Source organism: Coloeus monedula (assembly GCF_965178545.1).
Source record: "Coloeus monedula genome assembly, chromosome: 24".
NCBI classification, from domain to species: domain Eukaryota; kingdom Metazoa; phylum Chordata; class Aves; order Passeriformes; family Corvidae; genus Coloeus; species Coloeus monedula.
Window position 1 is genome coordinate 735,093 of NC_138804.1, and position 26,974 is coordinate 762,066.

At 58.2% G+C, this 26,974-nt stretch overlaps 4 protein-coding genes across 7 annotated transcripts; all 4 read right to left on the reverse strand.

Moving 5' to 3' along the window:
* Positions 1-1,089: 1,089 nt before the first annotated feature.
* Positions 1,090-3,037, reverse strand: SH3BGRL3 (SH3 domain binding glutamate rich protein like 3). Its single transcript, XM_082296672.1, has 3 exons — positions 2,775-3,037; positions 2,298-2,465; positions 1,090-1,993 (listed from the first exon to the last, which is right to left on the reverse strand). The coding sequence occupies exons 1-3, from the start codon at positions 2,994-2,996 to the stop codon at positions 1,928-1,930; spliced, it is 456 nt and encodes a 151-aa protein (XP_082152798.1). The 5' UTR covers positions 2,997-3,037; the 3' UTR covers positions 1,090-1,927.
* Positions 2,328-15,256, reverse strand: CEP85 (centrosomal protein 85). Of its 4 annotated transcripts, XM_082296643.1 has the most exons (15): positions 14,764-14,837; positions 13,827-13,898; positions 13,101-13,253; positions 10,410-11,128; positions 9,628-9,761; positions 8,706-8,823; positions 8,211-8,396; positions 7,712-7,864; positions 7,471-7,625; positions 7,143-7,263; positions 6,661-6,711; positions 6,468-6,575; positions 5,687-5,915; positions 5,241-5,418; positions 2,328-2,465 (listed from the first exon to the last, which is right to left on the reverse strand). In XM_082296643.1, the coding sequence occupies exons 2-14, from the start codon at positions 13,879-13,881 to the stop codon at positions 5,255-5,257; spliced, it is 2,346 nt and encodes a 781-aa protein (XP_082152769.1). In that variant the 5' UTR covers positions 13,882-13,898; positions 14,764-14,837; the 3' UTR covers positions 2,328-2,465; positions 5,241-5,254. The 4 variants fall into 4 exon arrangements, with proteins under 4 accessions (XP_082152769.1, XP_082152768.1, XP_082152767.1 ...); XM_082296642.1 differs by lacking the exons at positions 2,328-2,465; positions 14,764-14,837 and adding an exon at positions 15,230-15,256 and having other exon boundaries at positions 3,182-5,418; XM_082296641.1 differs by lacking the exon at positions 2,328-2,465 and having other exon boundaries at positions 3,182-5,418; positions 14,764-14,836.
* Positions 15,257-15,879: 623 nt separating this feature from the next.
* On the reverse strand, positions 15,880-22,581 carry CNKSR1 (connector enhancer of kinase suppressor of Ras 1; the record flags this gene model as incomplete). Its single annotated transcript, XM_082296490.1, has 20 exons — positions 15,880-16,329; positions 16,413-16,594; positions 17,106-17,208; positions 17,288-17,352; positions 17,558-17,631; positions 17,723-17,794; positions 18,156-18,229; positions 18,320-18,492; positions 18,576-18,606; positions 18,785-18,963; positions 19,043-19,167; positions 19,614-19,699; positions 19,862-19,981; positions 20,270-20,338; positions 20,710-21,150; positions 21,228-21,269; positions 21,438-21,522; positions 21,597-21,787; positions 22,082-22,239; positions 22,530-22,581. 20 exons carry the CDS (start codon positions 22,579-22,581, stop codon positions 16,126-16,128), a joined length of 2,526 nt encoding a protein of 841 aa, XP_082152616.1. The 3' UTR covers positions 15,880-16,125.
* A 2,486-nt stretch (positions 22,582-25,067) lies between these two features.
* On the reverse strand, positions 25,068-26,404 carry ZNF593 (zinc finger protein 593). Its single transcript, XM_082296674.1, has 3 exons — positions 26,172-26,404; positions 25,649-25,711; positions 25,068-25,534 (listed from the first exon to the last, which is right to left on the reverse strand). The coding sequence occupies exons 1-3, from the start codon at positions 26,366-26,368 to the stop codon at positions 25,393-25,395; spliced, it is 402 nt and encodes a 133-aa protein (XP_082152800.1). The 5' UTR covers positions 26,369-26,404; the 3' UTR covers positions 25,068-25,392.
* Positions 26,405-26,974: the final 570 nt, after the last annotated feature.

Here is a 26,974-nt window from a genome sequence, read left to right on the forward strand (position 1 = left end):
TGCACTGACACCAAGGGACAAACAGGCTCAGCTCTGTGGTCTCTGCTGAAGCTAAACCTGAAGGCCTTGAGCCATTGCAGTGCTGGGGCTGAGCCAGACTCGACTCAGCCGGGAGATCCTGCTACTGGGTTTCCTGTACGTGCACAGCTCCTTCCCTTGGACAGCCCCCAGCTGCAGCGGGGCCCAGGCTCCAGCCTGCCTGGAGGTACCCGCCCTCCTCCCTCCCGCTGCCGGCGCTGGATGCTGCAACAGGACACCGTGTCATTGGAGAGGAGCATAATCCCTCCGCGGCGTCTCTGCCGGACCCTGAATAAAGCATCTTCCTCCCTCTCCCGTGGGCTGGGGCTGCACTTTTCCCTTTCCCTCTCCCCAGCACATTCTTCCCATTCCAGCTGTGACAAGCTCTCACTTGACTCCCAGCTGACAACACTCCCACTCATGCGAGGCAGGGCCTTCTGGCAGGTTCCCTCTTTGCAGAGACCCAGCCCTCATTAAAGGCTCCCAATAAAACTCTTTATTTCAGCTGCAATTTCCGCTTCCTGTAGATTCCAAAGGCACAGTTGCTGTGAAAGCTCACGGTGCCCAGAGCTCTTCCCAGACCCCTCTGAGCTGCACAACTCAAACACAGGAAGCAAACCAGCTGCTTCCTCAGTTCCCCATGAGCAGTGACTCAACCCACACAGCTCTCCCTCAGCTTCCTCCTTTTTCCACCTGTAGCAGATTCAGGAGCAGCTGTTTTCCCTGCCCCTCTGTATCCTGGTCTAGTCAATCTTTGTGCCAGGGGTTTGTTTTTCACTCCCACGTCTGGCTGAGGCTGTCCCTGCCCCAGGCTGCCACTGCCACCACGCAGAGGAGAGGAATGCTCTGGTACCTGTCACTACTGTGCCGTAGGACATTCAGACACGTCCTGTGAGCCTTTGATTAGCAGCAGCAATTTAAGGTGCTAAGATCTTTGTGTCAGGCTGCAGCAGCACGTACAACCCACTCAGTTTCTCTCAGCTGGAAATGACTCACAATCCTTAGGTAGGGTGATGTTTAACCTGTAGCCAAAATAAAACCGAATTTAAAAGAAATGCAAGAGTAGCAATGTGAAAGGTACAGTAACATTTAATAGCATCTCGGAAGACAACACTGGTTATAAACTTGCTTTTTGGCAGGAAAACAAAATGCACTTGGTCCAGGATTGCAAAAAAGCCAACTCAAAGAGGAAAGATTGGACAGCTGGAGCATCAGCTGTTCTGAGGCAGCCCTGAGCCATTAATGCTCACAAGGGAGCCCTGGTCAGGGCGGAGGGTGGCCGGAGCAACACAGATCCCACTTCCAGCCCCATCCATCCCCCAGGCAGCCTTTGTCCCCAGCTCCACTGTGGTGGGCACTCAGACCCCCAATTCTGTGCAGTATTTTTGCATTAAATTAAGACAAACAAAAAAACCCCACCCAACTTTACTTAGTTGCCATAATCTCTGCAGTTGAGATGAAGAAGGGAGAAAAAGGGGAAAAAAAAGGAAGTGAGGCAGCAGAATTTACAATTTTAACAGCAACTGGGAGACACAGGAGGTACCGTGCAGCCCTAAGCCCTTCCCTCCCGAGGCACAGGAGGGGGCTGAGGGCCGGGTGCACCTCGCACGGCCCCGGAGGCTTTGCTGTTTACAGAGGCACTGGAAGCTGCCGTGAGCCAGGCCCAGCTCTGCCCACAGGCCAAGCGCAGCGAGCGTCACACTTTCTTTGGATCCCTCTGAGATGATTCGGGGTTCGGCAGGAGGGAGTCGGAGGCAGCTGCAATGAGGAGTTTTGGTCATGGGTTTTTCCCTGTGCTGGGATATGAGTGCGGTGCCAGGACAGCGCTGACAACCCGGAGGTGAAGGTGGTCGGAGATGAGGGCGCTCAGGAATGCAGGTAGAGTCCAGGATGGGAGGGTAAGCAGGGCTCAGGCCAACTTCAGGAACTCCTGCAGAGTGTTTTGCTCCACTGCTTCCACAAAGAGCTCGTAATCCTGCAGGGAAACGCCACACAGTCGCCCACAGGCAGGAGGGTCCCTGAGCCCGCACTGGTTCACAGCGCTGGCACCAGCTGCTTGTGCCAAGGATGACAGGGCAAAGCGGGCACAGCCCCACTGCCACCCAGAGCCCCCTGCCCGGGTCCCCTTTTTCCCAAGCCAAACGGCCGTGGACCCTGGCAGCACCTGGTCCCTGCAGCTCACGAGAAATAACTTACAAGGCGTCTTGAACATTTGAGCAAACCCAAGGGACAGGACATCGCCCACCACCCAACCCCTGGGTGCAGAGCACGAGCCTCACCCCGCAGTACTGGTCTCCGTTGACGATCTGGGGTGGGATGGCTTTGGGGTTGCCTGCCTTTGCCCTCATCTCCTCCCGGAGAGCGTTGTCCTGGGAGATATCCACCAGCTCGTACTTGATGTTCTTCCCATCAAGGATTCGGGTTACTTCGCTCTGTTGAGATTTGATCTGGAACCCGGGTGGGAAAGGCAGGTTATGCGGAGATGGAGAGGAGCCCCAAGGGTGGGCACACACCCAGCGTGCCAGCCAGGCTCAGCACAGTGCCCACGGTACGGACCCCGCCCGCGCGGGGGGACACCCAGCACGGAGGGGTGGGTTCGGGGAAAGATGGGGACGCGAGCAGGGGAGGGGACACCGAGGATGGGGCGGGGGAGGGGGGCTTCGCAGCTGCACGGAAGAGAGACGCCCACCCCCGGGAAGAGGGGCCCCGGTGCCCCCAGCCCTGCCCGCCGCAGCCCGGGCCCCGCCGCCGCTCACCTCCCGGGAGCCGGTCACCGAGGTGCTGTAGACCTTGAGGGTGCTCATGGTGCGATCGCGGCCGCTCCCAGCGCTCAGCCCGGCGGAGGGAGGGAGGGAGGGGAGGCTCGGCTCGGCGGGGCTCGGCGGGAGGGAGGGACGGAGGGATGGAGGAGGAGCGGGAGCCCCGGCACCGCCCGGCATGTGACTACGGGGGCCAATGGGACCGGCGGGCCCGGGCATGCGGCCTCGGCCCCGGGACACCGCCCCGACAGCACCGGGCAGCCACCGGCACCGGTACCCGCACGGGTACCCGCACCGGCACCGCTCCCACCGGGCAACCGGTAACCGGCCCTGCCGGGCACGGGGGAGCCACCGGCATCGGCCCCGGAGCGCTTCTCTCCCCACCCAGGACGGCCTCGCACGAGTGGGTCAGAGCAGCTTTATTTGATACTCAAATACTCGATACAAACAAGCGGTGAGACGGAGGCTGGTACAAAGACACTGAGCCCAGCGGGACCGGGCCCAACACGGGGGACCCGGGGAGGACGTGAGTGGCACGAGGAAGGGGGGACAGGGAGGGAACGCTGTCCTGTCCCCCTGGCCTGGGGTGTTCTGTAACAAAGAGCCCGAGCTTTCCCCTGCACCAGCAGCAAACAGCACATGGGATCACCCTCCTGGCCAGAGGGGCTCAGCTGTGTAGGAGGATGAGGAGGGGACATGTCCCCAGGGAGGGGAACACAGGATCTGGGCAGCCCAGCTGCTGGGACAGAGCCAGGCAGCAGCTGAGGTGGTTTCAGCCACAATAATCTCATCGGAGAATCACCTCTGCAGGAGCAGAGGGCAAACCTGTCCCCTCACAGCACACGGGAACGAGATCTTGCACCCCCAAAGCAAAGGGGAGAAGGAGATGGTGCCCAAAGCCCCTAAGAACCTGCAGGAGCCAGCAGAGCTCCCGGCAGTCAGGACAAACAGCTTCAGAAATAGCCCTGGAAATGTGTTTTGCTCAGTACACGGCACCAGCAGCCTGGGGACAGACACAGCCAGGAAGAGAACAGCCAGGGAGAGCAGGACAGACACACAGACACTGCCAGGCACACGCTGCTGCCTGCTCCCCACACGGGACAAACCAACCAATTCCTTGCCACCATCACCCATGGTGGCCAAACACCGAGAACAAAACAGATTTGGTCTTAAAATTTAACAGAAAGGAATAACAAAAGCATTTCTGCCAAACCCAGGGCTCGCAGCCCCAACGTCAGCCAAGAGCAGCCAAACACCACAAGTGTCAGCAGGATTCTTCCCTGTCATAACTTGGCATCTTGCTCTTAACTCAAGCTGAAAACCAAAGTCCCACCCTCGGACTCGGTACTGTAAAGCTGTCACTGGGGTTAAGGAGGGTTGTGGTACAGTGAAACTGATCCCACAATGATTTATTTAGAAATCCCATGACTTGCAGAGGAGCAGAGAAGGAGGGACAGGGCTATGACAAAGCCCAAGTGGCCACTGCCTTGCAGGAAGAGCTCCCTGTGCCACCCCCTCCACATTGGGACCAGTATGGCTTTCTCCCAGTAAAGCAGAGGTGTGTCCCCAGGGGCAGAGAGGCTCTTGGAGGCTCTAGCAGGGGCCACAGACACTTGGGGCTCTCCAGGATTGTTTGTGATGGCTCTAAAAAGGCTGTGAGAAGGAAGAGCAGCTCCTCACCTGCCAGTGGGGGCATTAGGCACGGAGCAGTGTGGGAGCAGAGGGTTCTTCCAGCTCATTAAGGCACTTCAGCATCAATCCACTCCTCTGCAGTCTGAATCACACCCACTCCCAGTGCTATTTCAGGGGGACAAAAGGCTTAAGGCTTCTTGGGGTAACAGTGCCCAGGGGGAGCATTTCCAGAGTCTTTTAGTGTTGCTTTATTCCTCAACTAATGCTGGCTACTGAAAGACACTGGTTGCATTTACCTGAGGAGAGCAGGTCCTGCTCCATCAATCCAAGGCAGCAGCACCTCGATGTAAATGCCAGCAGTGTAAGTGGCACACCTGCCTGCCCGTGGAATCCAGGTATCCCACAAACACTCTGACAATCCTCTGGTCCCACAGGACCTGCACAGGGAGGTTTATCAGCAAGACCAGGGCGTACATTTCCTTTTAGCCATGATTTTAACTGTCACAGTTGCATGTTCAGCATTTGACATGCCTGGAAGGCAAGTCAGAATTCATCTCCCAGCATCAGAGACCACACCAGCTCCAGCAAACACAGCATAAAACACATTCCACGAGATCAAAGCTACTGCAAAGCCTGACACCGAAGCCCTGAATTATCCCAGTTAGCCAGTCAGCAGCTGAACATTTCTGGCAACAAACCCCCTGATTCCTCACAGATCAGATAAGTCACACGTCCTGTACCCGAGCAGAGGGATGGTAAAGTGCTGAATAGGTTTAGTGTTGTAGAAGCACAAGACTCCTGAGAGTTTCAAGTCTTCATTTCCTGTCTTACTTTGGGAGTGTTCTTTACTGGGTGATGCAGTTGTCTCCCATGTCCTGAGCGTATCTGTCAGATATTGCAGTCCTCAAGTCCTCCACCTCTTTGTGAAGCTGTTTTACCTCCACCAGTTTCTTGGCCAGTCCATCAGGGCTCAGCAAATCATCCTTCTCCTTCACAGGGTACTGCACAGCTGTGGGGTCAGAGAAGGGAGTTTCCTCACATGCAGTTCTCACCAAGGATCATAAACATTTGCAAGTCAGCCAGAAAAACCAACTCACACTTGCAAAAGAGGTTCTACTTAACATTCAGTTATTACAACATGCACCTTTGAAGCAAGCCAACCACAGAAAGAGCGTTCAGAAGCCCAGAAAGAGAACTTTCCATGCTCTGAGTGAGTTACTTGATTCTGCCACAGCACAGGAGTGGAAGGGTTTGTCCTGCCATCGCTCTGTACTTACAGTGAATGCCCAGGAGCAGAGAGAGGTTGGGGTCCTTGCCCTGAGCCCTCTGGGTGACAATGCTGTAGACAGACTGTAAATCCTGCAGGCAGCTGGCCAGCTCCCTGTGCAGCTCCTGGGCCAGGCGGGCTGTGTCAGCAGGCAGGGCCTGGGCCGTCAGCTGGGCCTGCCGGAGCTGCTCCTGCAGCGTCAGGTTCTTCTCGATCAGGTCCTGGTTCTGCACGGACAGCTGGACACACGGACACGGCACGTTAGTGGGCACTCAGGGCACCACTGCCACACTCACTGCAACTGCTCCGTGGTGGAGCACTGAAGGCAGGAGCTGGTTTGCATCCAGCCCTCCAGGCTGTGGCCAGAGGAGCGAATGTCACTCCCACACGGGGACTGGATCAAACGGGAATTGCCCCGTGAAACTGCACTGTCCGTGTGCAACAAAAGCTTCCAGGAGGTTGGGCACCCCAGCACTGGCCATCCCTCGCCTCGAGGGCTGCCGCTGTGCTTGGGCTCTGCCCGGCCCCTCAGCCAAGGCTGTGCTTGGACTCCTGTTCTGCTGCCCTCAGCTGGCAAGCTCGGCCTCCTCCACCCCATCCCCATGAAGTTCCCGAGGCACAAGCTGCTTTCTCCTGCTTTCCAGCAGGCCATAGCTCCTTTCACAGCCCTGACAGGACAACTGACTAGCAGGAAACAGGAGAGATTGAGCTGCTGACTGAATTCAGGGCCTTGCTAAAAGACAATCCATTGTTCATACAGTGCTGCTCAGGCACTCCAAACATCCCCTGACCTCTTTCACAGCAGCCCGGAGCTGCTGCAGAGCATTTTCCCTTCTCATCGCCTCTTCTTTCAGAGCTTGGCTTGTCCCCTCTTCCTGGGCCACCTGTTCTTCCAGGTTCTGGAACAGAACATGGGAACACAGTAAGTCCAACTCATTTCACAGCATATTCTCAAGTCCTGGGTCCCTCCCCATCACCTCTCACCTTGACTTGCAAGGATAACTGCTCCATCTTCTTCTGCTTTTTGTCCACAATCTGGAATCAAAAGCAGCGGCATCAGAACTGGCCACACAGATCCAGTAATGCCACCAGGAATTCTCCTTCTGTAGGACAGCATCCTCTCTCCTCCTCCTTCCTGTCCATTTACTGCTCTAATCACAGATGCTCTTACGAGTGGACTTGGCTAAAAGGCACCATTAGATTTATCAGCTAAACACAGACCACAAACATTCTATTCTTGTGGTTTCCCTCTCCCCTCTTCTGCATTCTGCAACTTCTCCCCAGCATTACTGGAGAAGTGTGTGGTTATCACATCAAGAAGAGCTTTTAGAACCCTGCAGTCTGGAATTCCAGGAACTGCTGCTTCAGTGCAATTGTGTCTGTAGAAGTGCCTGATTTCATCTGAGTGCCTGGTGTGACTCAGTGGAAGGAAAAATGTGGGATTCCCAACTGGGGCAGCCCCTTACCTTCCTGAGGCAGTCACACTCTTTCTTCAGAGAGTCATGTTCCATTTTCTGCCTCTCCCCATCCTGGGCAGGGGGTCCTCTCTCTGCGTTCTTCGCATACTGCTGCAACTTGTCCTGCAAGCTGCAATTAGCAGAACACCATGGGAAAAAACAACTTTATTTACGGTGTCTCCCTTACTTTAAGGAGGGAAACAATAGGAGGAGTGCAATTAATTTCATATCAGATGCCAGTGTTGCCCTGTCTGCATCCCAGCCCACAAACTGTGCATGACCTTTCTTGTGCAGCAATTCCTGCAGTGCCAAGATGAAGCCGATTCCTGATTCCTACCTGCGCACAGTGGACAGAAGCTCCATCTCCTTGTGTTTTTGGGTTTCCAGCTGCAGCTCTTGCTCCCTGAAAGCAGCCTGGACGTCTCCAAGTTCTGTTTCCAGTGCCAGCACTGTTTCCTGCAGGGCAGTAGTCTTCAGTTCAGATTCCTTCAGCTGCAACAAAAGGGGAGTAATTGTAACCATAGAAAAGTCACCTGAGCAAGTATGTGAAGAGCACTGCAACTCAGGGGAAGTTTTACCTTCTGACTCTGTTTCTGGTGGTCCTCAAGGGTTGGAAGATCAGCCAGGTATCTTTCCAGGGTCTCGATTCTCTGCTGTCTCTCTTTGTTTTGTTCAGATTCCTTCTGGCATTTCTTTTTAAGGTTATTAATGTGTTTGTCTCTTCCCTTTACCTGCAGGGACAGTTACAGACAGGTTTAGTTTCTATAATTTCTTATCTATTCTTCAGTCTTCTGTAAGCCAACTCATTTAGCTTTTTGCACACCACACAACACCAAAATACAAGATCACCTTAACTCATTTCTGCTCATTTAGCTAAAGACAGGCTTTTTTTGGTTAAAAGAAGAGGTACTGAAATGCTTCTAACTGCAGGAGGAAAGGCTTTTGCTTTTGTAACCCATAGTCTACAGGCAGATGAGAAAACACCTGCAATTACAGACTGCCACAGGAAAGTTTCACCTCAGCACTACACTGACAAAGAAAACACACCTTCCCATCTCTAGAGCAACAGGATCATACCCTTTCTTCCTGCTTCTTTAACTCCTCTGCATGTTTCTGCACCGCTTCCTTCAGCGACTCCCGGACCAGCTTCACATCCACCTCTGCAGCAGCCAGTTTCCTCTCCAGCTCGATGTTCTCCTTACTGAGGGACTCGGTCTTCTCTGTGAACTGTGCTCGGAGGAAGCTGTTCTCCCGCTGCAGCTCCTGCAGGCAGAGACAGCCCCTGAATTTGGGGAGTTACAAACTGGCCCTCAGCAGTCCCAGGGCTGTGTCCTCATCCCATCTGACACGCTCTGAAATAGCACCTGCCAGTGCTGCCAGGTGTTTGCATCACCAGCCCAGCTTTAATCCAACCAAAGGACCTCAGGGCTGGAAATCACAGGGGGCACAGAGGTGATGGTAACTCCACACAAGGGATAATTTGACTCTGCACAGTCCTGCTCAGCAAACACCTCAGCAGGAGTGGCAGGGCCATTGGATTCAACACTTATTTCTCACTGACACCTGCTGTACCTGCATCCTCAGCATGTAGACGTCTCCATAGGATGCTGGGCAGCCCAGCAGGGCACTGTGAACCTGCAGTTCACTCTCCCGGACCTTCTGCTCCAGCTGGGAAATGTGCTGCCTTTGTCTGTAACAGAAGAGGCAATTCACTGTTCTCAAGCATAGAGAGCAGCACAACACAAACAGTGCCACCACAACTGCTGCTCCACACAGAGACAAGCAGAGCAGAAGCAGAATTCTGCAACTCAGAGCTCGCCTGCAGAGAAATCATCTGAAAGGTAAACATTTAGACTTTTTTACAATTGTTATTAAATTTTCTTCCCTCCCCTCCCTGCAAAACCTTTCCCCCAACAATGATTACAGATAGAACACACAAGCCTCGCATGTTTTGGAGGATCCAGCTTGGCTCTGGAGCTTAGGAATGAAATGAACAGACAGAAGATGGCTCAAAATAAGGAAGAAAAAGTCCAAATGCTGAAGATACTTTTTTGAAAAAGTAAGTCCTAATGAAAAGTAAGTGGACCACTGGCCTTATCTAAGAGAAATGTTGTTTGCCAGCCCAAACTCACAAAACCCAAATTTAAAATAAAGGTCTCAAAGAGCTCCCAGAAAGTCCTTAAGCAAAAGAGGCAGTAGTTTTGACATTCCAGATAATCATGACGTGAACAGAAACCTTTATCCCTTATAAAGCACAGAAAACCATAACTAAAATTAATTTATTTAAGCCCTTCAGGATCATCATCCTAATTTCAAGGAGAGAAGAGTTCAGGTTGTTCTCTAAGGTCCTTATATTGTTCTTTGCAACAAAACAAGATCAATTGGGAAAAAGAGACTCTGAGAAATGAGCTTTCCTTGGTGCTTTCCAAACTTTTCCTTTCCAAATGGAAATGCACTGGAGTCTTTAAACCACACATCAGTATCAAAGCCTCACCTGTCAATGAGGAGCTCTTTCTCCTTGAGCAGGTTTTCGTTGGAGTTCAGGATATTGATCCACTGAGCTGGGTCAGGTGTAGGCAGGGATGGGGAATACATCGAGGAGTGGGGGCAGGTGCCTCCATTTTGTAACTGCAAGAGGAGACAAAGCAAGGAGGGAGAGGTCTGTGCCCCACGGGGGTAATTGCAACACTGCTGGAGCTATTTTGCACACTGTGTGCTCATCTGCATGCCAGAGCACGGCTATTTCAGTCTCTGTTGATGTCCAAGAACAAGAAACTTTGCCCAAGCACAACTGGAGATTAACAAATAATTTTAGATCGCTGTGCTAGCTTGCTGGAAACAATTTGTCTCCGTTAGGGTACAGCTGGTGGGAGGTGGTAAACAAACCCTTTCCACCTAATAAACTGCAGTTTCATGCATTTTTTCCAAAAAAGTCTTTCTTAACCCTAGATACAGAACAAAGCTATTCTAGATACTGTTTAAAACCTCTTGGTATGCTTTATCTTCACAGTTTCTATCAGACAGGGTGTTTCAGCTCTCGATCTGGCAGATGGTGCAGCACTGTAACATAATCCAGGGCTGCTCTGCACACGCAGCGTGTCAAACGATACCTGTGACACCACAAGCTGTAAAAACAGACCATTAGGAGACTTCTGGTGTCACTCAGGGAGAAGCATGAGACATTTTCCCCCTCGCTTCCTACGTCTGGGACAATGACTCCCGACTACAGAGACAAGAAGGGTTTCAAATTCACGCAGTCACACGGCAGCTGCCTACCTGCATCTGCTCCACCTGCAGCCGCATTTTGTCCAGCTGCTGCTTCCAGGCACTGAGCTCGCAGACTCCCTGGTGGGGGTGCAGCGTGCAGCCTTCCTGCATCCATGCTCGGGATGGGGGAGTTACTACAGGTTTTGGAAAGAAACTGTTGGCCTGGAGTCCTGCTGGCATCAGCCTGCTCCCGCTGGGCCATGTCCCGTCCCGGGGCTCGCAGGCTCCATTGGCCCCCAGTGTCTGTTTGCTCTCTGGCAGCACCTTGTAATGGTCCTTCCCTGCCTCAGAGCTTGGGTTGAACTTCTGGCACCTGTGCAGAGGGTCAGTGCAAAGACTGTCCAGAAAGACAGACTGGTTGAGGGTGTGCTCGATGGTAGGGGTGTCAAACTTCCAGGTGTCCTCTGTCCTCGTGTGATCAGCAGCAGGAGGCCAGGAGTGCTCACAGCCATTTTCCCCCGAAGTCCTGTAGAGACGCAGGAGGTCCCTGGGTGGCACCTGAGAGGACTTCCCGGCGTTCAAGTCCCCGTTCCTCGCGAGCCCTGGGCGGTCAGGGGCAGAGCCTGGCACAGCAGGCTTTGGAGAGCTCTGGGAACAGCCCTGGTCCCCTGCAGAGCACAGCTTGGAGGGTGAGGCACCCAGCGTGGAAGGCATAACGTGGGCTGTTGGAATGGTCACCTGGGTTTTGATGGGATGGAATGAGGAACCGCTACTGGAATTGCAGAAGTCTAGGGAACAAGAAGAGTGATACTCTAATTACAGTCCTGAAAATACAACCCTGCAGTGAGCTTTCCAAAATAATTTTAAAACCAGTTCCTTTCCCACTGAACACGTCCTCCTAAGCAGCAGCAGTAGCAGCATGACTCAGGCACACCTGTGTTCCCCCTCACTACAAGTTTCAGGAACCTGCTGGCCTTTTCCTACCACCACAGGAAGAATCCAAGTTTAATCCATATTTTTAATCCTTGTTTTTAAGCTGCTCTAGTATAATCTTGAATCAATAATGTTATCTTTCTCTAGGTTTAGAAATCAAGTCCTTGATACTGAATAAAAAGGCTGAAAACTTACTGAGCTGAACACTGAGCCCGTGATCCTGCTCTGCTCGTCCCACAGCTCAGCGACTCCGAAGCGTGAGCAGAGCTAACAGGAGCCTTCCCTGAGCCCATGATGAGGCTCCAACATTGCTGACCCTGAGGATCTGACCTTCCAGCTCCTCCAGGACAAGAGCAAGAGCCTGTCCTAGAGCTGGAGCAATGGCTCTCACCTATTGCCACAGGAAGTGAGACAGAGCTCCTGTCCTGCCAGCAGGGCACCAAACCTGGCTGCAGGGAACTCGGGGTTATTCTTAGCAACTCTCAGATTTCAATACAGCAACAGCAAGGGCTGAGAAAGGCAAACAGCGAAGTGCCTGTTCCCACTCCTTGTCCTGATACGTTCTGTGTCGCAGTAATTCCAGGTTTCTCCCAGGAACACACACTTGATTTCCTCAGGGCTCTGGCCAAAGGCCCATCCCCACGTGATGCTCCAACAAGTCACCCTCCCACCTGTTTGCACCCTCTAAGAATCGCTACAACAACGAATAAACACTGCAATTTGAATACAACCCAAATCAGACTCTGCAAAGACCGAAATCACACTACAGAACTGTCACAATAAAGGCATTCGACCCGTTCATCGAAAATGAGCAGTGAGGGCAGAAAATCTCTGAGCCCCTGCTTGGCTGTGCCTGGGGGCTCCAGAGAGCACCATGCTACCAGGCAGCAGCAAGCACGTTCACCTTGGCAAAGAGGAGGCAGCTCCATTTCATTTTACAGCCCCTAAATTTAACCCCTGGTGTCACTGTCAGGAACCCGAGTTCCCTGGCCAGCACGTCACGTGTGGGTTCTGCAATCAGTTCCTTGAGTGTGCTGAGGGTCCTCACAACAACATTTCTGACTAATGTACTGAGCTCAGCGTGCCTCAGCAGCAGCCAGGGCTGCAGGTCACCCTCGGCTCTTACAAACAAGGCTGTGACATCACCAGTGCTCACAAGGGCCATTTCCCAAAGGGAAATCATCCCCCCCACCCCCACCTGCCAAAGGGGTGTTTTACTACCCTGAGAGAGGCCTGATGGAACACTTAAACATGTGCTCACGTGGTATTTCTAGCAATACTTCCAACAGCCAGACTTGCTAAAGCCTCCATTTCACTGGCACATTATTGAGATTGACAGCTCATTCCAAAGGCTCCCTGCAACACACGGATGTGTGAAGAGCTTTAAGGAACACCACAAACGTCCTCATCACCGAAAAAAGAATCAATGAAGATGAAAATACAGGTGGAAAGGATTGCTGGGACAGGAAATTCCACAGAGTGTGCCACAGCTGAGGGCCAGGCTGCAGGGATCTCAGCTCTAACACTGCAGAGCCAAACACTTCTGCACAAAGGCACCTATAAATTATTTCTTTAAAAAAATTGAAAAAAATTCACACAACAGACTTGCTGATAAATCATTTGTTGGTGAATAAAAGCCACCTTGGTGACTTGGTGGTTCTTAGTCAGTTAAAACCACAGCAGTGAGACAATAACCAAGCTCAGAGAAACAGCCAGTCCCTTCCTCACTTGGTTACATTCCAGACACCTGGATTTGAAACAGTCTCCAGACATTATGACAGGTTGTGCCCTCCAGCTTTTACATTCTGACCCAGTGGTGCCCATCACCTTCAGTGCTGTCCGAGCAGGAGGTGCCAATGCCCCCATCCCTGCTCTCGGCCACGCTCGGACAGCGGCTGACGCGGCTCTGCGACTTCACGGACAGCATCGGTGTCTTCCAGTCAGTCTCCAAGAACTTGCTCTTCTGATAGGTGCTGGGGTCTGGAGGGAAAAAACAGGGATATTTATGCTTTAGCCAACGGACTGAAGAGCCTTTTAATACACCTAATTAAGCCATATGTAATTGCCAGTGCTTCCAAAACTCAAACTGATCCTCGCTTCACTCCCCGTGTTCCTGGTAAAAAATATCTTTTGCAAAAGGAAATGGCAGGAAGCACAGGGAAGTCAAATAATATCAACAGGAGACTGAAAAACAATCTTGGTAAGGAAGTCAGAATGCAGAAGTTGTAAATTATATTCCCATTGATCAGTTTGGTCATGTTACACCCAGCTGGTGCTCTGACTAAAAGGAGCAGCAGCAGCACGACAAAACTGGGCAAGTTAAAGAGGTATTTCTGCATTAACTCTAAAGAACTCTCCCAGATTCACCAGCTATCAACTTAAGGGAGAAATTCCTTATCAAATGATTCTCTACCCTTGCATGCTTTTTCAGGAGTAAGACTTTTGTGAACAAAAAGCTTCTGGTAGAGAATCTTCTGAGGGCCACGTGTCTCCTCAGAGAAACTGAAACAGGATCCGACAGCAGCAGGGCTTTGGAGAAAGGACTGTCCTTACCCGATGGATTGTTCTGCAGGAGCCTCAGGTCTGGATCTTTCTCAGCAGCAGCCATCTTATCTATCTAGATTACTGGATAAATGAATAAAAACCTTATTTTAAGTGAGTATAATCCCCCACCCTGTTCCCACTAACCAAGCAAAGGGTACACACACATCAGCTACTCATCAGAGCAACACAGCATTTAGTATTTAATTAGCTTCTCCTCACAAAAATACCCGTTTTTTTTTCTCGGCAGCAACAGAGGTAATACTTAAAAAAAAACCCCAAAACAAACAAACAAAACCTTGTAGGTTTTTTTTTATGCCTGAGAAAACAGAATTCCTGTTTGCACCATTCTCCAGGTACTCAGCACCACCTTATAGCTGTTACCCCTTGGCAGGTATTTATAGAGCACCTGTCACCACGGTGCCTACACACTGAATTTGCGTCTAGAGAGACTAAAAATTTCTCTTTAAAAGTCTTAACTCTCAACCAGATCATTTCTGCCCTCTGTAGAGGTCACTGAGCAACTACATGAGGAAAAAAGTCCTTCAAAAATCAGCCTTGCTGTTCCATGAATAGCAAGCTTTATCTGTCCAGAGTTTCGGGTTAATTTATCTATTTCTCTGAGTGCTTCAGACTTTCCTGTCTTTGAAAATGCAAGTGCAATTTACATCTACACAGCAGAAATTCAAGGCCTCTACAAACCCATACTCAATCCTCAATCGGCAGCTCTTATATATTTTTGTTAAACTGATTCCAAGAGTTCAGAGAAAACAATAATTCCTAGAAAACATTCATATACGCAGATTTTACAACATAGAAGAGGCATTGGGAATACGATAGGATAATGAATCAGAAACAGCATTTCACTCAGCAAAGAAATAAAACACTTCTAGATAAATGTAGTGCTTATTATGGTTAATTTCGGTATAGTTAATGTAGATAGATATACCTAATTTTAGGTAAATTTCTGAAGGGTGGGGGGGGGCGGGACAGACCCTGGGCGGCCGGTCCCTGAGAGTCTGGGGGCTCCGTCCATCACGACCTGATCCAAAAAAAGGCGGGGGAGGGGGTGTCGGTTCCCCGGTCCTGAAGAGGAGAGGGAGCCGGTCCCCGAGGGGCTGGGGGGGGGGGGAAGGCGATAAGGAGCTGAGAGAGCGGTCCCTGAAGGGCTGGGGGGGGGATGCGGTCTCTGAGGGTGCGGTGCCGGTGTGGCAGTGGTGCTGCCGGTGCCCGGTGGCGGTCCCGTTGCGGTGATGGCGGTGCCGGTACGGTGTGGGTGTGGGTGTGGGTGTGGGTGTGGGTGTGGGCTGGGGCTGGGGCTGGGGCTGGGGCTGGGGCTGGGGCTGGGGCTGGGGCTGGGGCTGGGGCTGGGGCTGGGGCTGGGGCTGGGGTCGGGGTCGGGGTCCGTCCCTCACCTGCGGCCGCCGCGCCTCTCCCGCCACCCCCGCGCGCCGCGACCGTTACCTCCGCCGGCGGGAGGGCGGGGCAAAAGGGGGGCGTGGCTTTCCGCCATCGCAGCCAATCGAACGCCTTGGCCCCGCCCATGCCCGTCGCTCATTGGCTCACCTGAATGCCGTCCCCGCCCCCGCGGCGCCGTGCAGGGAGCGGCGGGTGCTGGAGGGGGAAGAGTGGCCGCGGGCGGCACCCGTAGGGCGGGCGCTGAGGGAGCTCAGCCTGGAGGAAAGGGAGGTCGGGCGGAGCTTCCAGCTCTCCGCAACTCCCTGACGGGAGGAGCAACAGGACAAGGGGAAACGGCCTCAGGTTGCACCGGGGGAGGTTGAGGTTGGACGTCAGGAGGAATTTCTTCGTGGAAAAGGTGGTCAAGCACTGCCACAGGCTGCCCAGGGCGGTAGTTGAGTCACCATCCCTGGGAGTGTTCAAAAACACGTGGATGTGGCACTTGGGGACGAGGTTGAGCGGTGAACACCGCAGTGCTTGGGTTACAGCTGGACTCGATGATCTTGGAGGTATTTTCCAGCCTAAACAATTCCATGATTTGATGATTTCAGCGCCAAGGAAAACCACGGCACGACCAGCCCCTGTCAACACATTTATTTACAGCAGAAGAGCCCGTGGCCGGGCCGGCTGGCAGCACCACAGTGGGGGCACGTTCCCCGGGAAAATCCCCCCCCTTGCCAACCTGCAGCGAAGGCAAGACGAACTGGGAAAAATTAAGACTGTCACAGAAGCCACTTCCCCTGCGGGAGGGCCCTGCTGGGGGCTTAGCCTTCCAAAACGCCCCCCCAGCACAGAGCGCCCACTGCTCTCCACGTCCTGTTGGCACCGGTCCACGCCAGGTCCTGGCAGGATGTCAGGGTTCAGCTGCCTCTTCGTGGGGGCCGTGCTGGTCCCCAGCATCCCCCTGGTCGTGGCCCTGCCCCTGCCGCCCTGCCCAGCCCTCCCGCAGCTCCTGGTACAGCTCCTGGTGCTCCTCCTTCCAGCGCCTGAACGTGTCCGAGGTGAGCTCGGCCTCTCCCAGCAGCTGCTCCAGGGCCTGCAGCTCCGCCAGCTTCGCCTGCCCGGAGCAAGGGCACGTTTTGGGGGGGCCACGCATGGGCAGGGGACATTTGTAGGGTTCAGGGGGCTGCGGGGTCCCACCTTGAGCGTGCTCTGCAGAGCCCGCACCGCGTGCACCCTCTCGTTGATGTGGGGGTTCTTGTTACGCCGCAGGAAGGACTTTCGGCACTGCTCCTGCGTCAGGAAGCGCCGCTGCCCGATGAGGGACACTCCTCCCTGCCTCAGGCACCGCATCAGGCTCTCCAGATCCTCCCCAGCCGGGTCTGAGCAAGGACAGGGGTCACTGGAGCAGAAAGGCAGCCCCAAGACCCAGCAGGGCTCCCCTGTGCATGACCCTGCCCCGAAGGCAGGGGCTCATGGAGTGGTTGGGATTGGAAGGGACCTTAAAGATCATCTTGCTCCACCCCCTGTCATGGACAAGGACGCCTTCCACTGTCCCAAGTTGCTCCAAGCCCCATCCAACCTGGCCTTGGACACTTCCAGGGATGGGGCAGCCACAGCTGCTCTGGGCACCCTGTGCCAGAGCCTTACCACTCACATAGGGAAGACCATCCTTCTAAATATCCAGTTTAAACCTACTCTTTTTAGTTTAAATCCTTTCCCCCTTGCCCTGTCTCTCCGTGCCTTCAAAAAATATCCCTCTCCATCTTTCCTGTAGGCTCTCTTCATCCCACTCAAACACACGCCAACTCGAGTTACCCCCCAGCACACCCACAGGCAAATGGGAGGGACACAAGGTGACAGGGGGTCAGATGTCTCCCCCCCAGCACCTACCCGTGGGGGAGCAGGGCCGGGGGCTGCCCTGGGGGCTGCTGGCTGCGCTGCCGGCTGGGGAGAGCTGTGCCTTCTCTGGGGTGTTCTGCAGCCTCTTCCTTGGCTGACAGAGAGACAGGGCAGGAGGTGAGACAAGGAACCTCTGTCCCTCTGTCCCTGGGATGTCCCCCAGGACCACTCACCGAGTCGGATCCATGTCTGGGGGACTCATCATCGGGGTCCTCAGCTTCTGTCTCACTGTAGCAGTCTGGAGGCCATGGGAAAAGACAAAAATTCCTTCCCAGGGCTGAGAATCATTGCGGCCCCCTCTCACATCCCCCCAAATCACGGGCTAAGCTCCCAGCGGTCCCACGCCAGGGCTGTGGCACCAAGCACTGCTGCCCCATCAGGACCCCCTGCAGGGTCCCCATCTCCCACCAACCCCGGCTCCCACCCCAGGATGGCCCCATTACCTTCCTCCTTGTCTGGGACTGCCTGGTGGGCTAACGTGTACTTTGTTTTGGCTGTTACGAGGCGACTGACCCACCTGGGGAGGGAAAGGACGGACAGAGGGGGAGGAGGGTCCTGGCCAGCCCAGGGTGGCAGGGCCAGCGCTGACCATTGGCTCCATTACTCACATGCTCAGGTCAGCTAAGGTTTCAGCAGCGAAGACAAAGGGCTTGTACGTCTGGTGGCACAGCTGGAACACGCTGAGGACAAGGGGGTGGCTGCCTGTGCTGCTCTGGTGACACAGGGCCAGCCTCGAGCCACCTCCCTCCTCCCCAGCCCTGCAGCTCCCCCACTCCAACCCAGCCCAGGGATCTGGCCTTTTTCCTGCCATGGGAGATGCTCTGGTCCTCAGCCTCATCCCAGATAACACCAGTAACACAGTGTAGGCCTTGCTCAGAGTATGGGCAGAGTGCTACAAGGTGACAGCCCTGTGGGGACCTCACCAGCCCCATAGGGACGTGCAGGTGGTTCCCAGCAGGACTCATCAGCACGTGCCCTTGGGACAGCATCCTCCCTCTTCCACCACCAGCTGGGGGTGAAAATCAGACAGACCCCACTCACTATTTCTTCTTCTGCTCCCTCGTGCTCTCCAGGTTGTAGGTGGCCACGTTGATGAGTCCTGCAGCCTTCTCATCCTGCGGGAACAGGGACAGCCATGTCCGGCACCACCCCGAACATCCCGGCTGCCCAGGCGGGGGGTGGGCACACCCAGTGCCCCCACTCACATTGGGGTGGTTGTACCAGTAGAGCGTGTGGCCCTTGAGCACAAACCAGCATCGCTTCCACTTCTGGGCCATGAAGCCCACGTGGTCCTTCTTCTTGAGGAGCCACCCATCGCAGTCCACCCGGCCCAGGTCCCGGCACGAGACCCGCCGGCGGCTCAGCCGGGTCGCCACTCCTGCCACCACAGCGTTGGGGGTGTCAGGGGAGGGAAGGGGGAGCAGAGCCCTGTTCAGCCCAGCCTGGCAGGGTCCTGCTCACCTTTAGGTCTGCGTCCTGTGCGGGGGCTGTCCTGGGCGGGGAGACAGAGATGAGATTTTAGTGGCAGTGCAGGAGGCGAGGGCAGGGCAGCGTTTGCTGAGCCCCCCCAGCAGCACCATAGCCTGTAGGGACACCTAAATTGCACACCCACAGCAGGGGCTCAGAGGGGAGCCTCTGACACCCCACAGCATGTCCTCCCCAGCTCTCACCTCCCCAGGGAGCTGGCTGGGCTCTGCTCCCCCAGTCCCCATGGCGGGGGCTGCCCCGGGGCTCAGCTCTGTGGCACAGGGTCCGGTGGCAGCAGGGGTGCCCGGGGGGTTGCCCAGGGGGATGTCCAGGGGGGTTCCCAGGGGGCTGCCACTGTCCCACACCTCCTCCTCTGCAGCACCTGTGAACAGCGAGCAGGGCTTTAGCCTCATAGCCTGGAGGGAACTGCTCCATCCCTGGACCCTCTGCTCCCGTCCTACCCCGTCCCGGCAGCTCCTCCACAGCTGCCCCGGGCAGCCTCAGATCTGGCTCGACCTCTTCCTCCTCCTCGTCAGTGACCGGATCCGGGGCAGAGTCTGGTCCCGAGTCCAAGTCGGCCTCAATGCTGGGAGAAAAACGGGACTCCTGAGCCCCAAACCTCCCCAAGCGCTGTTCAACCTCTGGCTGGGGCACCCACGGCTCTCCCTGCCCTGGGAATGGGGCTGGAGGGGACGTGGTGGCAGAGCTCCAGCTCAGTCCCACCGGCCTCCCCAGCTCGGCTGCTGCCGCGCTGCCGCTGGCTCTCCGCACGCCTTTCCATTCCGGGAGAGGAGAAGGGTCATGTCTAAATATAGTTCCAACCCCACGGAAACGTTACCAAGTGAATTAATTACAAAACCCCTGTTTTTTCATTCCTTAAGACTCCTGGCAGCTTCCCAGGCTGCTCACAGGCAGCTGCCGCACCGCTGGCACCTCTCCCCCTAAAAAAGGGCAGGGAAAGGGCCCTGGCTGCACCCAAACATCTCCTTGCTGGCCAGATGGGGGGTGTTGGGGTGTCAGGATGGGGCTCACCTGGAGGTCAAGGACACGGGGCTGCCCGGGCTCTCACCGCTCCTAGTGCCAGGGGAATCTGCAGCATCCAAAAATGCTCCCGGGGGCTGTGGATGGAGTGTCAGTGCCAGGCCCACCCCACCATGGACCCCAAAGCTTTAGGGATCTCCAGTGTGATGGGAGATGCCTGGCTCTGAGCATCTCTGCCTGGTTCCCAGCTCAGCCCAGTGCGGCACTTGGGTTGGACTGGGAGCGCTGGGATCACTCACCTGCTGCCTGGGAGAGGGGGGTGAGCCGGGCAGGTCGAGGGGGATCTTCTTCAGCACCAGAGTCACCGTGTTCCCCTTCTCCAGCAGCTTCCTTGCCAGGCTGACAGGTGTCCAACCCACCTGCACATCCTGGGTGAGCTGTGGGCCACTGCCCCGGCCCCATGGACGCTTCATCCCCCAAACCCGCCCCAGCCACAGATCCCACATCCCCCAAATCCTCCTAGCAGTGGCTCCTGTGTCCCCCAGACCTTTCCCAGCCATGGCTCCTGCTTTTTGCTGGTCGTAACTCCTGCATCCCCCCAAATCCTCCCCATCTCAGCCCCAGTACTCCCCAGCCCTGCAGCTCCCTGTCCATGTCCTCCCCGCCAATTCCAGCAGCACCCTCGAGCCCCCATCCCCCTGACTCACCACAACCTGCTCGTTGACCTGCACGATCTCATCTCCGGGCAGGATGTGGTCCCCGTGGGCAGCCAGGGCCTGGGCAGAGGCAAGGGGACAGTGGGGTGCCCAGTCCTGGGTTCTCTCCCTCCCTCCCAAGCTAATCCCACTCAGGAACTCTCCCGGACAGGAAGAGCCAGGGGGGTTAACCATTAACCCGACTTTGCACAGCAGCTGCCAGAGCTGCTGGTGGGGTCGGGGTGCAGAGGGGGCTGCCCCATGCCCAGGCTGTGCTCACTCATGGCATGAGTTGCATGGGCTCAGCCACAGGCAGCCCCCCGTGCTCTGGGTCAGGGCAAGGCAGAATAGGGCCCTAAGAGGTTCACAGGATCCCATGGATGGGGGATATTCCCCACAGGGTGACTGAGGGACAGGGGGTAACAGACAGGGAGGGGCAGCCCCTCACTCACCTCCGAGGTGGTTGCAGACACAAAGTGCAGGCAGGAGCTGGTGGAGGTGATCTCAAAGCCCTGGGGGGGCCCAGATGGGGGTTTGAGCAAGAGGCTGGGGTGTCCCGAGGCAGGGGGGGAATTGGGGTGGAGCGGACTCACCAGTCGGGCAGTGAGGAGTGGCTGGGGGCTCTCCGGAAGATCAGAAGGCAGTGTTGGGGTGCCAGGGGATCCTGGAGGGCTGCTCCATGGGCTGGGGGGCAGCGTTGGCGTGTCAGGGGATGTTAGGGGGTGCTGCCACAGGCCAAGGGGCAGTGTCGGGGTGCTGGGGGACATCGGGGGGCTGCCCTGCGGGCCGGGGGGCAGCTCCAGCCCCACGCGCTGCAGTACAGCCCTGCGGTCCAGCAGCGCCGGGGGGCTGCAGCCCACGATGCTCTCGCAGATGCCCACGATGTGCTGGCACTGCGGGTGACAGCGGGGGGTGAGGGGAGCCCTGGCAGCCCCCCGGGCCTGCCACCGCCTCCTCACCCAGCACTCACAATCTGCAGGATCCCACTGTTCCTCTCAGCCGCTGGAAGGTCCTAGGGGATGAGACATGGGAATGAGCATGAAGGGATGGCTCCATCCCAGCTGGGGGAACCCCATGGGGAACCCCCCTGCATCCCACCTCCCCTCACTCCAGCTTTTCCCCCCACCTCCAGCCGGCAGAGCTTTGGGAGTCAGGAGAGCAGCCAGCCCTGGGCACTCACCGCATGCAGCATCTCTGCCAGCTGGGCACAGAGCAGGATGATGTCCCGGCTGGCCGAAAAGTCATTGAGGGTGGAGAAGAGGTACCTGGGGGAAGACAGAACTCAGCCCCCCGAGTGGGGGGCACCCAGCACCCAGGGGTGCCCTCACCCGCCCCAGACCTGTTGAGCCAGGAGAAGAGTTCCTTGGCAGCCCCGACCAGGTCGATGACTTGGGCCAGGAGGGTGAGGGAGGGTGGCTGGGGGGCATCCCCTGCTGACAGCCCCTCCTGCACCAGGCCCTGGATGCCCTGTGCCAGCTCCTGCAGCCTCTCCGTCAGTGTCCGCAGGCTGGTGCTCACCAGCCCTGTGTCCTGGGGGGGACAGGGATGCCAGGGGATGGACGGGCGGGGCAGTCTCCGGGGTGCCTCCACATCCCCACCTTCACCCAGCCCACGGTGTCCCCATGTCCTTCCCTGTGTCCAGCTCAGGGTCCCCTCAAAACCCCCCTCCACTGAGTCCAGGGTGCCCCTGTGTCCCCATCTGCCCCCTTCCACCCAGACCAGGGTGATCCCACATCCTCCTCTGTCAGCCCAGGGAACCCCCATGTCCCCCTGCTCCCCCCTGCCTCCCTGGGATCCCGCAGCCCCCGGGATGCCGGCACTCACCAGGTTACGGAGCTGCTCCACGGCCTCCAGCAGCAGCTCCTGGTGGCCCAAGGGCCACACGCCCAGTGTCTCCAGGACCCCCGCGTCCAGCCCCAGCAGGTCAGGCCCCGATAGCCCCCAGGCCTCGAAGGGGTACCCCTGCACCGCCGTGTCCAGCCCTGCCACAGATCAGTCCCCCCTGCCAGTGTCCCTCTGGCTCCTGGCCGGGTGACCCTAGGGGTGACCCCTGGCTGATGGGAGAGTCCTCTCCATGCAACGAGTTCACCCGGCCTCAACCTAAACGCTGAGGACGGCCAGACCTCCACCCCCCTGCCATCCAGGGAATGCCCCTCCCAGGGAGGAGATGAGGAACGGGAAGTACTGTCACCCCCAGCCACACCAGCCCAGCCACACGTCCCCAAGCTGGGGACACGCCACCCCAGAGCCCGGGGGGCAGCCAGGGTCTTACCTCGGAGCCAGGCGGCCGCCTGCGCGGAGCCCCAGGAGCGCACGGGCTCCATGGCGGCGGGGCCGGAGCGGCGGCGGGGCCGGAGCGGCGGCGGGGCCGGAACGGCGGCGGGGCCGGAACGGCGGCGGGCGCGGCTCTCACCTGCGCCGGGCGCGGTCCCACCTGCGCCGGCTGCCGCAGCCCCATTGGCGCGCCCGGGTGCCGCTCAGCGCCGCGGCCGCCTGCCCGGGACGGCCCAGAACGATCCCTGGGGCGAGGCCGCAGTGAGTCACAGCCGGGACGGTGACACACGGCCGCTGGAAGCCCCGGGAAATGACAGCCGGTGTCACCCCCCAAACGCTGCCCGCAGCGAGGGCTGAGGCCCGACAGCACTTGTGGCACCAGTGGGAGACCCCCAGGTGCCCCGTGGGTGCAAGGTTTGGCCACACAGAGCCCAGAAGAGCCTGAGGGAAGCCCCTGCTCAGCCCTGGAGTTTTTGGGGTGTCACCCCCGCCCAAAGCATAACTCACACCCCTTCGCAGGGGGGGAAACTGAGGCAGCCCCATACAGGCCTGCGGAAGGACTTGCCCATAGTTGAGCCCAGCCCTTCAGCCCCCCCAAATCCACCCTGAGCTGGCGTTGGCCCCCCCCGCCCGGCGTGTCCGCTCCGGGGAGCAGCGTGCGCTGATCGCGGCTGACAGCTGCTGCTCCGCGCCCGCCCGGTGCTGCGCCCTGCCCGAGGGGCCGCGGGGCCGCCGACAGACACGGAGCCCCTCGCCGCGCTCGGGGGCTCGGGGGGTCCCAGCCCCGCTGCTGCCGCCCCACGGGGCCCGATCCCACTGCTCCCCGTCACGCCATGATCATCCGCCCCCGACGCCTGACCCCGGGCTACTTCCGTCTGCTCCAGGTAAGGGGCGAGCAGGGTTGGGGGAGCCCATGGGGACCCCCGGGATCCTGTCCACACTGCCCACCAGGCCTGCTGGCCGCGGGAGCCGTTCCCGGCTGTATCCCAGCTCCACGGTAGCAGTGACGATGCTGCCGATGGAGCCCCACAAGCGCTGCATGGGGCACCCTAAAACCCCCCTGAGATGCCCAGAGGGGCACAAAGCTGCCCCCATCACCCTTCCACCACCCAGTGTGATGGGGACATTCATGGCCCCAGGCCCCTGTCACTGCGGGCTTTGGGGGTACCCCACCGCTCCCCTCCGCTCTCCTGTGTGTCCCCACAGATGCAGCTGGCAGCAGGACGTGGGGCTGAGCCGGGGGGGCGGCTGCTGACCCCCCTGGCCCTGCTGCTGGCGGCCGCCGGACTCTGCCTGTCGCTGTACAGCGCCCGGAGAATGGCTGACCCCGCCAAGGCCCCCCCGGAGCCGTGAGCAGGGGGCTGGCGGGGCTGTGGGGACGGCCCCCGGGGGGGTGTTGGGGTCCCCCTCCACCCGCTGGCCCCCGCCCGAGCGGAGCTGCAGCTGCGGCCACTTTCCAGCTGACCTGCGCCACATCCAGCCCTTCCCGCCACGCCTGGGCACGCGATGGATGCGGGGATGGGGATGGGGGACACGCGCCTGTCCCCGCCTGGCCCTGCCTTGGGGAGCCGGGATGGAGAACGGAGGAGCCGCTTCCAGCTCCGGAGCTGAGACCCTGCCCGAGCCACGAAGAGACATCGGGACCAACCACCAGATCAGAGGCTGGACGGACAGACAGAGGGACGGCAGAGCCGGGAGCTGCACCCATCTCCATCCCCCACGGAAGCAGAGGGGCCGGGGGACCCCAGCGGTGGCCATGGAGCCCCCCAGTCCCCGTGGGAATGTGCTGTGGCTGCAGCCCCACCGGAATGAGGCCAGCGCCATTAGGTAACGGGGCAGGGGGGACACGGGGCCGGTGACGCGTCCCCCGGGCAGGCGCATCCCGCTGGGATGGCGCTGGGATGGCGCTGGGATGGCGGCTGCAGCCTTCCCGGCCCCCCCGCCGAGCCGCAGCTCCCCATGCCCCTGGGCCGGGGGAACAAATCCAGGCAGGCTGTGTGGAAATAAACCCTCCCCTACCCAGCACAGCTGTGTCGCTGCTCTGTCATCTGTTCCCAGCGCATTCCCAGCCCCCAGCGTGGCAGGAGGGATGCATCGAGGACAGGAATTTGGTGGCATTGTCACACAATGTCCCCTTAAGGGGCACCAGCAGCAGCCGTGGCAGACACCAGGCAGGGAGGCTGATCACGCCAGGAAGCCCCAGCCCTCCAGGAACATGAAATCACTTGCAGTTGAGTTTCTGGGGACAGGAGCCTCAAAGTGTCCTCACCAAGGGGACACTAGCACTGGCCTCTCAAGGCCCAAACCAGCTGCTCGCTGCAAACCCAAGTGCTTGATGAAGAGGTCACTCAAGCTCATATTCCCCCCAAAAAAGCTGCCTGGGAACTCCCTGCCAGGAGGGCAGAGGGACTTTTAGCACCCTGCCAGGCAAGAGCTCTGGGATGATACCTTTGGGTGATGGGGAAGAGCACAACCCTGAGGTGTCCCCCCACCCCTTGGGGGGACCGTCACCCTCACATTCAATGCTGCCACACTGTTAGTTGACATATTTTAATGGGTGCATCGCTGGATAACCTCTGACCTAAGGACAGAGACCTAAAACTGCTCCAAAAGCAGAGAGAAAGTCCTGCCAGCACTCAGAGAACAAGCAGCTTGTCCCTTTCTGGAGAAGAAGGACACTCGGTGAGGGCACCCAGGGTCTTGCTGGCTCCTTCTCCTCGTTAGTGCCCTGGCTAGGGGGGCTGTGGGAGGAGCAGGGTGGTTTTTGCTGGCAGGCTGTCCTGGGACATGTTTTTTCACAAAACTGAGGACAAAGACGTCCTTACAGAGCCACTCAGCCTCTCAGTCCCCCGTCCCTGCGCTCAGCTGGATGTCTCCATCTCGGTGACCTCCTCGAGGGGCTGGGTCTGCACCTCCACCTTCTTTGGGGGGATGTAGGAGCCCATCCCGGCAGCACGTTCGGCCTCCTCCTGTGTGTACGGAGCCTCCCGCAGCTGCTTCAGCCTGGGGGGCACAGAGGGGATGAAGCTTCCACCTGCTCCTCTGAGCAGGACCAGCCCACAACTGCCCCTGCCACCCCCCTCACCCCGGAGAATTTGGGGGGCTGCCCCCTCTTACCTCTTCTTGTGCACCTTGGATCTGAAGTGCTCCTTCATGCTGTTCAGGTCCACGAAGTAGCGCCTGGGGTGTGAAAGGATGGGGGTGAGGGGGACCCCAAGACTGAAGCAGAGCTGGGGAGGGTCCTACCCCGGGGACAGGGTCCCACCACAATCCTCCACGGGCCAGAGCTCACCCTGAAACCGGGACAAGCTCTCCACAAGGGCCAGGGTCCCTCCCGAGACCAGGACAAGATACTCCCCCAGGGGTTGGAGTCTCCCTCGCCAGGAGCCAGGGACTACCCCTGGGACCAGGGCAACCCCCCCAAGGGGGCAGGGACCCCCCAGGACCTGAGCACCCCTCTCCCAGAGGCCAATGACCCCCAGCATCAGGATAACCCCATGCCAGCGGCCAGGAACCTCAGGGACCAGGACAAGTCCCCCACCTCCGCCGGGAACCACGGACCCCCCAGGACCAGGACAAGCCCATCCCAAGGCTGGAGCTCCCCCCTCCGCAGCCCCCCGGAGCCCCCCGCCGCACGCACGCGCAGTGCAGGCAGTAGAACTGGGCGCAGCCCGGCAGGTCGGGGTCGATCTCCTGCCGCAGCAGCCGCGCGGCGTTCTCGGGCTTCAGGTCCGCGTGGATCTCGTCCAGGTCGCGCCGGCGCCGCTTCGTCTTCAGCTGCCGGGCGAGCGAGTGCGCCCGGTGCGCGCCGGTGCGGCGGCCGCTCCGCGGGGACATGGCGGCCGCACGCCGCGCCGGGGCCGCACTGCGCAGGCGCGGGGGCTGCGGGCCACGCCCCCACAGCGCCGCGCCCCGCCCACAAACCGCGAGAGCGAGGCCGCGGCCACGCCCACCGCGAGTAAAGCCACGCCCACCTCCCATCAGGCCACGCCCATCGCCTGGCAGACCACGCCCACTACTTATCAGGCCACGCCCACCTCCCATCAGGCCACGCCCACCGCCCTGCAGGCCACGCCCCCCCGGTGTCCCCGGTACCGGGAGCGCTCCCCGGGCACGGCCGCGTCCCCAGCGCTCCCCCAGCCCCGCTGCCACCGTCCCCGCGCTGCCGCCGCGCTCCCCCCGTGTCCCCGTGCTCCCCGTGCTGCCCCGGTCACCGCTGTGATGAGCCGGGCAGGGCTCAGCGCCGCGTCCCGGCGCTGATCGTGTTTCGCCCGTGATCAATTATAGATGGGGACACGCGGCGGGGGGAGCGCGGAGCTCCAGAGCCTCCTCCGCACCGTGGGCGGGGGTGTTCCTGCCCTGGGGGTCCCAAGTGGGCGAGGGGCACGGGGGGCTGCGGCGGGGGTCAAGCTGGGTTTTGGGGGTGACCAGAGCGGCCGCCCC

Excerpts from the sequence above, each read along its gene's own strand:
- SH3BGRL3 (XM_082296672.1), bottom strand. The coding sequence starts at position 2,996 with ATGCCCGGGCCCGCCGGTCCCATTGGCCCCCGTAGTCACATGCCGGGC. Across the intron at positions 2,466-2,774 it reads CGGTGACCGGCTCCCGGGAG|ATCAAATCTCAACAGAGCGA; the intron begins GTGAGCGGCGGC and ends CCCGGGTTCCAG. Across the intron at positions 1,994-2,297 it reads ACGGAGACCAGTACTGCGGG|GATTACGAGCTCTTTGTGGA; the intron begins GTGAGGCTCGTG and ends GTTTCCCTGCAG.
- CEP85 (XM_082296643.1), bottom strand. The coding sequence starts at position 13,881 with ATGGCTGCTGCTGAGAAAGATCCAGACCTGAGGCTCCTGCAGAACAAT. Across the intron at positions 8,397-8,705 it reads TCTACATGCTGAGGATGCAG|GAGCTGCAGCGGGAGAACAG; the intron begins GTACAGCAGGTG and ends CTCTGCCTGCAG. Across the intron at positions 7,865-8,210 it reads TAAAGAAGCAGGAAGAAAGG|GTAAAGGGAAGAGACAAACA; the intron begins GTATGATCCTGT and ends CTGTCCCTGCAG.
- ZNF593 (XM_082296674.1), bottom strand. The coding sequence starts at position 26,368 with ATGTCCCCGCGGAGCGGCCGCCGCACCGGCGCGCACCGGGCGCACTCG. Across the intron at positions 25,712-26,171 it reads TTCTACTGCCTGCACTGCGC|GCGCTACTTCGTGGACCTGA; the intron begins GTGCGTGCGGCG and ends TTCACACCCCAG. Across the intron at positions 25,535-25,648 it reads TCCAAGGTGCACAAGAAGAG|GCTGAAGCAGCTGCGGGAGG; the intron begins GTAAGAGGGGGC and ends TGTGCCCCCCAG.